The sequence below is a fragment of the Setaria italica genome, chromosome VIII (assembly GCF_000263155.2).
Source record: "Setaria italica strain Yugu1 chromosome VIII, Setaria_italica_v2.0, whole genome shotgun sequence".
Lineage (NCBI taxonomy): Eukaryota > Viridiplantae > Streptophyta > Magnoliopsida > Poales > Poaceae > Setaria > Setaria italica.
The window spans coordinates 5,337,684-5,347,894 of record NC_028457.1 but is presented as its reverse complement, the minus strand read 5'-3'; the positions used below and the strand labels follow the sequence as shown (position 1 = coordinate 5,347,894).

The window sequence follows — 10,211 nt, the reverse complement described above, 5'->3', positions numbered from 1 at the left end:
AAGGGGTATATTGAACCAAAGAATACGTTTGGGTGTTATCCGGACTTTGCCTATACTTGAGAGTAGTAATTTTGACTTTTTGCCGAACAAATAATTAAAGCTTTGGAATCACTTTTATTGGAAAACTATTGTCTGGTGGGGGCTTGTAAGCGCCGCGAGATTTATAAGAAATGTTTTTCTCCGGCACATGTCTTCCTAGAAAATTGGATCGTAATTTTTTTGCATACAAGTTTCACTCAAAACCAACTAATACTTGGCTTCCTATATAATCCATCTTGTGGATGGAACGTACATGTCATATTGTGTTGGGGAAATAGTTTTGGCCCTCCTTTTCTCCCATCGAAGCTTTTGCACCTTTAGTCCAGTCTTTTGTAGGTACAGAGGTTCTTTTAGCCCAAAAGGGGGAAACTAATAATGAGTCCTCGGCCTAGTTTTGCCAAGATGAGGTCATGAAAGGGTGGCAAGTCAGAGGTTATCATCAGTAACAATTAGGGTCAAAAGGTAAAAGTAAAATACTCTATCACGTACAGAGTATTATAAATAACTTATGAATGACTACAGTCTGAAAGAAATATACAACTTATATTCTACTAGAAGCGACGAAGGCTCCGTATTTGATTAAACAGCACAAGATAATTTCACCAAAAGTAGTAAGGCCCTTCTCAAATTAGATTTTGCTAAAAAGTATACTTCTGTACTGCTTGTTGTCATAAGCTAGCGTCTGTAGCGTTTCTCCAGGAAGCGAAGGAGGTTATCTAGCAATGCATTTTTCACACGCGCTCTTGCTGGTCCTATCGGTCTGCCGCCACTGCTTCGCGCGGCCTTTTCTTGTTGGGGGTACGACCAATGGCGCTCTAGTTCTTGTTGTGAGTTTTCTTCAGCTTGTCTTTGTTCGGAGCCATTATTAGGACTGGAGTCAACCTGCGCGTTTCTTTCGAATTTAGCGTAGGCATCATCGATTTCTTTCTTGAGATCGGCGGTCCCAACCACATGGCGCTTCTTAACGAAATTCTGCATCACCACGAACGCCGGCAGCGCCTCTACTTTAAACTTCTCCGCGAATTTCTGCACGCATGCGGGCACGATTAATCTTCAAACTGTAGCTCATCCTGACTTTTCTAAATACGTAGGTTTTACCAGATATCTAGACATAACATATGTCCAGATACATAGCAAAATCTATAAATTTAAAAAAGACAAAACGACTTGCAATTTGCAACCGATGGAGTATTAAAACAAGTGGATGGTGGTTTTCCCAACCCCCTCACCTGGGCAGGTATTGTGGGACTAAACATGTGCAGCGATATACTTTTGCGCACCTCAAACAAACATGCACACCTTGAATGTGTCGATGTCGAGCTCGTAGAACTCGGCTTTATCTTCCATTTCTTTGGCGATCTCATCCCGTTCCCTCTTCACGTATTCGCAAATCTGGCTGTCCGATTTGACGAACTCCAGCACCACCTTATTAATTTGGGCCCAGCAAATTAGAGAAAGAGAGAGACAGAGAAGACAGAAGGGAATCAACAAATCAAGAGATTTTCATACTGAAATTAACAAGGGCTAGCCTTGGTAAGTTTAATTTTGCTGGAGAGGAAACTAAATTACCAGCTTTGTGGTGGCGCCCGCCAACTTCTGTTTCAAATCTTGCTCGCTGACGAGGCTGGTCACCGGCGAACTCATCTTGCCTTCTCCTCTGAACAAGCGCAGGGTATACTAGTACTGATGATTTTTCAAGGAGTGAACGCAAGGCAGGAACAAGGGCTACTACACAAACTTGCCCAGCTGGTGCTAAGCTGAAGATTTGCTTTATAATCGCTGGAGCCGAATCGAGGTTTGGATTGGAAAGAATAGATGCTCGTGGACGTTTGCCCGTAGTGCCCCTTGGAATATGTTTCAACCACATTTCAATTTGGAGTGTGATCTTTCTGGATATCACGTCACGTGTTGGGAATCAGTCCCAGACATGAGAGGAGAGAAAGAGTGGAGCAGATTGAATGGCACAAAAGTCCTCTCAGCGTCCAACACGTAGTTGTTTTAGTTTTATCCTATGTCAAACTTTGAATAAGTTTATAGAAAAATACATCTATAACATCAAATTAATTTCATTACAACACTACGAAATGCCTTGATGGTGCATTTATTTAGTACTGTAGATGTTAATATATTTAGTACTATAAATTTGGTTAAAGTGAGAGAAGTTTTACTTCCAAACTAGAGCAATTTACATTTTGGAACAAAAGAAGTACGTGAGCAGGGAGGTTGCTACTTTCCTCTTAACCTTTGGTGGGGTTACAAATTACATCAAGGTTCTTGGACCATATTGCATTTTATTTTATGCAATTTAACTTTCCTAGAATTCCTTCTGGTAAGTGCTTTTGCAGTAAAGATAGCAAAACACATGGAGAAGTCTAGTGCTTGTGTAGATGGGACTTGTATGTAGGTTTTTATTTATCCAATTAAGCCGTAGTTTATTGAAATCCTAATTTATGCAAGGCTTGAGATGAGACCAACACAAGTTGCATCGTGGTCCAGCTTTGCCTTTGGGTTGTTAGAGATTTAGGCATTTTACAACATATTTTAATTCTGAATATTATTAAGTAAATCATGGTTATTGTGAGTGACACAGAGCATGTGCAAGCGTTTATATTTAAAACACATTTGAACGTAAACAGAACCAAACAAAAGAACCAGAAAAGGTTCAGTATGTACCCAGGGGTGGGACCATTGCCGGAGGCAATGGGTGTACCGTTACCAGAACTAGACGCATCAGACATTGTGCCTCAAACATCATTTTGGGCTGTTTGATGTAGTCGATCGGAGTCGATGCAATGACGAGTTGGTGCAGAGCAGTCCCTCGAATGGCCTCCAGGAAGTAGTAGGACGTAGTCGTTCGCAGCGAGCAGTCGCACAGAAGATGCGCTCCCCAAAAACTTGATCGCCTGCCTACTCATGCAAGTATCACAACAGGACGAAGTTTTGGACACCTGCTCTCACAAGCTCTGTGCGCGCAGAGGCTCGCGATGGGAATGCGAAGATTGCAGCGGCAATAGCAGAAAGGTAGAGAAGTTGGTCTCTTCGGGGTAAGTTAATCAGAGGACGAGCACCTCTCTTATAGACGCAGGAGAAAGGAGATTCAACGAATCTGGACACTATCTCAGGTGATTGATAGCAATTAATTAACCATTCAACAGTGTTAGTTACCAGTAACCTCCAGCCGTTACAAGTTATTGTTGTCAGCCTCACGTGCGCGGCGCGGCTCGACGAGTGAGCGCGCACGTGTGACACCCTTTCTCTCTTCCTCAACTTCTCAATTATTCAATTAGTGCACACATAATCCACCTATTTAAATTGGTTAAGATACTTCTTAACTACCCATTTAGGATTAACCATTTTAACCATCTAGCATTAACGTGGGCCTTGAGATTAAATGAATTAAATGGACCTAGCCCAAATATTCCAACATGGGTTGTTCATACACCACTATTATAGTCGTGCTAAGGTTCAATTTACTTTCAGTAAGCGAAATCTTTATGGCCTCAATAGTGGTTTCACATGGCGTCCAACTTGTGGGGTTCTCTTCCGACTTATGGTTCTAGAGAACAAAACTTTGTATTCCCCTTGGGCCTCGTCACGTGCTTCCTGCTGTCAGTCCTCACCACATTCACTGGAAGTTGCAAGCGGCGTGCGATCGTTTAAACTGCTAGCTAGCGGCGCGCGAGCGTTGCAAGCAATTAGCTAGCAGCGCCTGTGCAGAAGCCAGCTGTCTACGCTCACGCGCAATAATTAGCGTCGCCTCTTTCCCTTTGCCCCGGTTTCTCCTGTCTAGCTTCATTTAAAGCTTTCCCGTTTATATTTTGACTTTCTTTTTCTTTTTCGGGATAAGAGGTGTGAGGGTAGTGAAACGGGCAGGGGGACTACTTTCATATGTATATGGAGGAGGAAGCGGTGATTAAAAAGACATTCTTTTATCCATATAATTGCAACTAACAAAATACCAAAATGAAGTGTAAAACTTTTACAACAGTATACTAATAAGCATTTTAGAGAAATGTTAATCATACACCTGTGCATAAAACCTTCTTCACCACAAAATATATTAATTGGCATATTTGATGATAGATAAATGCTTGTCATTTCTCCCCAGAAATAGCAGCAACGCACACATCCATCATACTAGAAAAATTGATTCATCCTCAATTAGCATATTGATAGGAGAACATAATGATCATTTTTTGCCAAAATCAGCAATCCACATGTTCGGCATATAGGAGAAAGGTTCCATCATTAATGACACAAATCCACTGCAATAAAATTTTCTATTTGTGATTCAAAAAATTATAACTGCATGGTTACAAAATCTATACACTGGTAGAGAATTGACCTTTAGTCCCGGTTGGTAGGGTGCATATCTCTCGGATATCCATCTGGGATAAACCAACCGGGACAAAAGGGGGGGTCTTTAGTCCCGGGTCTATTAACCGGGAGTAAAGGACCCCCTTTAGTCCCGGTTGGTGTCACCAACCGGGACTAAAGGGCCTGCCACGCCAGGCGCGGGACAGGCCCTTTAGTCCCGGTTGGATTTCCCAACCGGGACTAAAGGGGTCCCCTTTAGTCCCGGCTCGATTCCAACCGGGACTAAATGGCGCTTGCATGGCACTGCCGTGATGCCTGAATTTTTCATGCATGCATCACGTATACGTATAGTAGTACCGCGGCCCTTTTAATTTGTTAACCTTGTAGTTGAGATTTTTTTAGAACGAAATCAACTAGTATTTAAACGAATGGGATTTGTAATTATACAATTACTATATATATACACAATCCTTATACACAATTCATATACACAATTCAACTAGCTTAGTACAAATCGATCATAATTAGCGCGTATTATATATACAAATAAATCAAAGTATCTTCCTACGATCTTCCCGTCGTGGTGTTGCTGATCGGAGTGTCTAATTGTCGTCCATCGTAATAAAATTCTCCTCTTGGATTTACCACCTCGTCCATTATGAATCCAATGAGACCTTCACATATTGCCGCTACTCTTTCTTCCTTAAAGAGTCCTTGTTGAATATTTAACATCTATAATTTGGAAATTTGTGAATGTTACATGAACAAATACATATAAGGAGCTAGAAAATAATTAACTAGTAATATATTTATTTTACGTACTTTAAAGTTGTGCGGCGTCATCTTCGGTCCCTTGGGTCCCAAAAAACTGTGCATGTGCTCACAGATGTAGTAGCCACATAGATTATTCCCGGGTTCCTGTCTTAAGCACTTCAGTGCGGAAAAAAATAAGTTATGAACTATTCGTGTTATACAATGTAATAAATGTGCAGACTTCATACGTACCGGGAAGTCTGTGTTCCATGTAAGATTTTCTTTGAATGGACCTTTGTGTGTCCTTATGAATTGTTTCCATGCGCTGCGGATTAGAATAATGAATGACATAGTGTAACAGGGATAAAATTTAGGAAATAAATTTTTGCATAGAGATAAAGGTCCAGAATTATTACAAGCCTAGCATGTCTTGCAATTCTTGGTAGTCCACCGAATCTTTCCTTAACGAATCAAAGACAGTGACGTGGCTTCTTTCAGGCTCAATTATAATAAGTATCCAGTGGAAGCTGCGTGCGTAAAATGTTCATGCATATTAGAGCTAACTAACATGTAGAGATAAGGAAAAAGACATCGAAAGTAGACGGTATACACACACTTACTTGAAGTTGTATGAAAGTAGTATGAAATCCTTGAATGTTTGTTTGTGTAGGAAATTGTATATTTCCGCAAAGGTTTTTTCCGGCGCTAATTGTATCTGTTGTTGGTTAACTACAGATGGATCCATGAAGCCTACATGTAGGTACGCCTCTCGGCAGCATGTCTGAATTAGCATCCTACATGAAATGGAAGATGAAGTTAGTACGGTGACGCACGCCAAAATTTACATGTAGAGATAATAAACGGACACTTACAGAATCCAAGCGCTGATCAGAGAGACGTCCAGGGCATCATGATGGTACACTTCGTATATATCCTTGAAGTCTAGCCACAGCACTTTCTCCCCTTCACCGTGAAAATCTATCGGTTTTACCTTCATGCCGATCATCTCCCTCGAGTTGGCGGATGCCGTCATGTACCATTGATGGAATTCGTACATCTTTGTTGATAGCTTCCGTAGCATTGAAGGCTTTACTAGAGGTTTGCCTAGCTCATAAGGCCATCTCGGCTCAGGGGGCGGTGCAGTTGGCGTCTCGACTTGCCCTATGCATTCATCAAGTCCCAGACCTGTTTCTTCCATGAACTTCAATATATTTGCTTGTTGATCCAAGGGCATTGCTTTTACCCGTTGAGCATCTTTTTTTGATAAATTGCTGAGGTCGGGGACTGGACCGCTGGAGGATGATTTTCCTTTTCTTTTATCCTTTTCATCAGCCTTTACTAGAGCCCGTTCATAGTTTGACAAGAGTGGTATCCTTTTCTTGGCTCCTTCCTCCATCCTGATAAAAAAGTTTAAATCTCGCTGACTTACTGGCGGTGGCTCCATCTCCCTTGCCTTTTTTAATTCGGCTTGTTTCTTGAACCACTCACTGGCCTCTCGTTGGATTTCTGCCCACTGTTCCGCATGAGACATTGCCTCAAAGCGTTCCTTGCGAGCCACTTCAGGGTCGACCTTTGTTTTCTTCTTTCTCTGCTGTCTTTGCTTGGGAGGCGGTGCTCGTGACTTCTTGAGTGGTGCTGCAGGTTCCTTCGAGGGGGCCGCTCTTGGTGCCGGCGACGGTGATCGGGGAGGGGTGTTGTTATTGTCGTCGTCGCTCCCAGCACCAGGATGTGGTGGAGATGGAGACCTTGATATAGATGGAAGAGACGGTCCTGGAGCAGGAGATGCCGGTCTCGAGGTATGAGGAGAAGGTCGCTGCTGGGGATCTACGGGGAGCGGTCTTGAGGTCTGAGGAGATGGCTCCGTGCGGGGAATAATGATGTAGCGTTTCTTCCATAGAATGATCCCATGAAGCGCATCTGCCAATGTCTTTTCCCCGTCGCCTCCCGGGAAGTCGAGCTCTAGACCTTCATACTGGGGATCAACTATTTGCTCGACGCAGACGCTGGCGTAGCCTGTTGGAATGTCCATGCCATGACTGCTCTGCCCTGCCAGGGTTGGTAACGCACTCCCGTACGCTACCTGTACATATAGCAGAAGTAAACAAGTTGAACTCCGATCTCGAGGCCTGGATCAATTGACAAGATTGCATAAATATTATGTATAAGTATACCTTAATAGTGAGGTTGCCGACCGGTGCATGCAGCTCACATGAGGTCCGTTGCGTGATGGCATCCACGGGGAACCGTTGCTCCTCCACGGGTAACCTGGGCGTCTGCGCATCGGGGACCCCTGTAGAAGCACAACTACTCCCGAGGCGTTGAGAAGGGCTTGCGGTGTGAGGATTCGGCATTGCTCTAGATTGCGCCAACTCCACAACTGCGTCGGCCACCCGCCGATTGATTTCATCCATCATTCTTTGTTCTAGCATCTGCCGCCAGCTCTCCTCCATCTGTTCCTTTCTTCGCTTCCGGCTTCTGTAAGAGGCGCTGTCGCCTCGGAAAGCGAACTTCCACGGAACCACCCCGAACCCCCGGCAACATCCTAGGTGCTCTGGATTACCGAGGGCCAATGTGAGCTCATCATTTTCTCGGTCCACCCTCAACCTCCCAGCCTTGGAATCTTCAATGTTCTTCATGAGATGTTCGGCCTTCTCACGTATTGTGTCATTGAAAATCAGCGTCCCATCCTCTTGGCTTAGGGAGCCTCCATGAGCGTAGTACCAGTTCTTTGATTGTTCGGGCCATTCAATAGTTGCAGGTACGATTCCCCGTTCGATCAGATCTTCTTCCATCTTCCTCCACTTGGGAATTGCTGAGCCATACCCACCTCGCCCCAAATGATGGTGGTAGCCCTTCTGACTAGCATTTGCTGTGTTGGTCGTGATCTTTTTCACACCTTCTTCACTCCTCTTGTATTCAACAAATGCATCCCAGTGGTCCCTCAACTTTGGCCACGCGTTGAAGTCTAGAGTTTTGCCCTTCTTGATGTAGTGGGTGTCCAGCATCTTCTTGAATGTCTGGAATTGAGTAGCCATCTTCTTAAGCATCCACGCTTTGACATCCTTCTCGCTATATCCTTCGGGGAATGTGAAATGTCTCTTCACGTCTTCCCACAGCATATTCTTTTCTATCTCTGGAAGGGCGTACGGATTATCGCTTCTGCCCTTCCATTCTCTGATGCTGATAGGCACGTTGTCCCGAACGATTGCCCCGATTTGACTAACGTACTTCTTTGCTACTTTCTCGGGAGCAACCGGCCTGCCCTCTTCTGTAACTTCGGTGATGACAAGCCTCCCTTCCATCACCTTTGTACGACCTCGGGTCTTCTGCCCTTGTGTCGATCCGGAGGGCTAACAGTTCAAGATTCGTTAATTAGTACGTAGTAGTAGCGGTGGCGTGAAACAATACAAGAATGGTTGTATATATACCTCGCCGGAACCTTCCGCCATGGCAAGTTGTTGCTGCGGCTGTTGCTCTTCATTCCCATCGGCGGACATGTTCTCAACATGTCCGCCTGGGTGCCCTCTTCATCCGTGTATGATAGTGGAACGTTGTCGCCACTACCATCACCAGCGATTATCTGCTCCATGATATACCTTGCGGTCTCATCGTCTGCCATTTCAACTATTGATGGAAACATACATGGAATCATACATGACAGTCATAGAAATCGTCTTAATACAAATTTGTACAAAGTCCTACAAAGTCCGGAATCATACATGTATATAATGAAATCATAAAATAACATGAATCGTACAAAGTCCGGAATATTTATACAAATTTCTATGAATTTTGACGAATTTATACAAATTTCTATGAATTTCTACGAATTTCTACGAATTTCTACGAATTTCTATGAATTTTGACGAATTTCTACAAATTTCTATGAATTTCTACGAATTTCTACGAGTTTCTACGAATTTCTATGAATTTCTATGAATTTTGACAAATTTCTACAAATTTCTATGAATTTCTACGAATTTCTACGAATTTCTACAAATTTCTATGAATTTTGACGAATTTCTACGAATTTGTATGAATTTCTACAAATTTCTACGAATTTTGACGAATTTCTACGGCGGCAATAAGGGCGGCGGAGGTGGGACGGCGGCGGTCAGGGCGGCGGTACGGCGGAGGCGGTTCACCGGAACCACGGGCGGTGCCTACTAGGTTGTGATGGGCGGCGGGACGGCGGCGATCACGGCGGCTACTCGGCGGTGATCACGGCGGCTACAAGGCGGCGATCACGGCGGCTACAAGGCGGCGATCACGGTGGCTACTCGGCGAGCCGGCGGCGATCACGACGGCTACTCGGCGATCTCTGTATCAACTCTAACTTAACAAGCTAACTAGAAATCTAACTTAACAAACTAACTAGAAATCTAAAAATCTAACTTAACAAAATTAGAAATCTAAAAATCTAACTTAACAAAATTACAATTCTATCCAAAAAAAAACTTAATTTTCTAATTAACTTAAAAAGAAAACCCTCTCCCGGCGCTGCCAGCCGGCGCGGCAGACCTCTCGCGCGCGGGGCGGCGGCCGGGTCGGCGGGACGGCGGCGGCCGGGGCGGCGGGACGGCGGCGGCCGGGGCGGCGGGACGGCGGGACGGCGGCGGCCGGGCGGCGCGCGGGACAGCGGCGGCCGGGGCGGCGACGAGGACGAAGACGACGACGGCGGGACGACGGCGGCCGAGGCGAAGACGACGACGGCGGCTACAAGGGACGGCGACGAGGGGCGACGAGGATGGAGCCGGCGACAAGGGGCGACGAGGATGCAGCCGGCGACGAGGTGGCCGGGGGCTGGGCCCGTCGACGGACGAGGAGGGGATCGAGGAGGGCCGGCCGGGGGACGACGACGGCGCAATGCAGGACGTCGACGGCGCAATGGGGGACGACGACGGCGGCGGCCGGCGAAGGAGGCGGACGGGCGGCGACGGCGGAGAGCGCGGGACTTGCGAAATTTTTGGCTAAGTGTGGAACTGGCGGGGGGTAGAAGGGAGTACAGTGCCTTTTAACCCCCCTCCTTTTATCCCGGTTCGTAATGGGACCCGGGAAAAAAGAGCCTTTTGTCCCGGGTCCCGTCACCAACCGGGATAAAA

General features: G+C 45.4%; 1 protein-coding gene across 2 annotated transcripts; it reads right to left on the bottom strand.

The window, feature by feature from the left end:
* Nucleotides 1–502: 502 nt before the first annotated feature.
* On the bottom strand, nt 503–1,850 carry LOC101756717 (thioredoxin H5). Of its 2 annotated transcripts, none has more exons than XR_001164695.2 (3): nt 1,609–1,850; nt 1,269–1,464; nt 503–1,065 (listed from the first exon to the last, which is right to left on the bottom strand). XR_001164695.2 is itself a non-coding variant. In XM_004978816.3 (3 exons), exons 1-3 carry the CDS (start codon nt 1,681–1,683, stop codon nt 715–717), a joined length of 552 nt encoding a protein of 183 aa, XP_004978873.1. In that variant the 5' UTR covers nt 1,684–1,829; the 3' UTR covers nt 503–714. The 2 variants fall into 2 exon arrangements, 1 of the variants encoding a protein (XP_004978873.1); XM_004978816.3 differs by having other exon boundaries at nt 1,339–1,464; nt 1,609–1,829.
* Between the last annotated feature and the right edge of the window lie 8,361 nt (nt 1,851–10,211).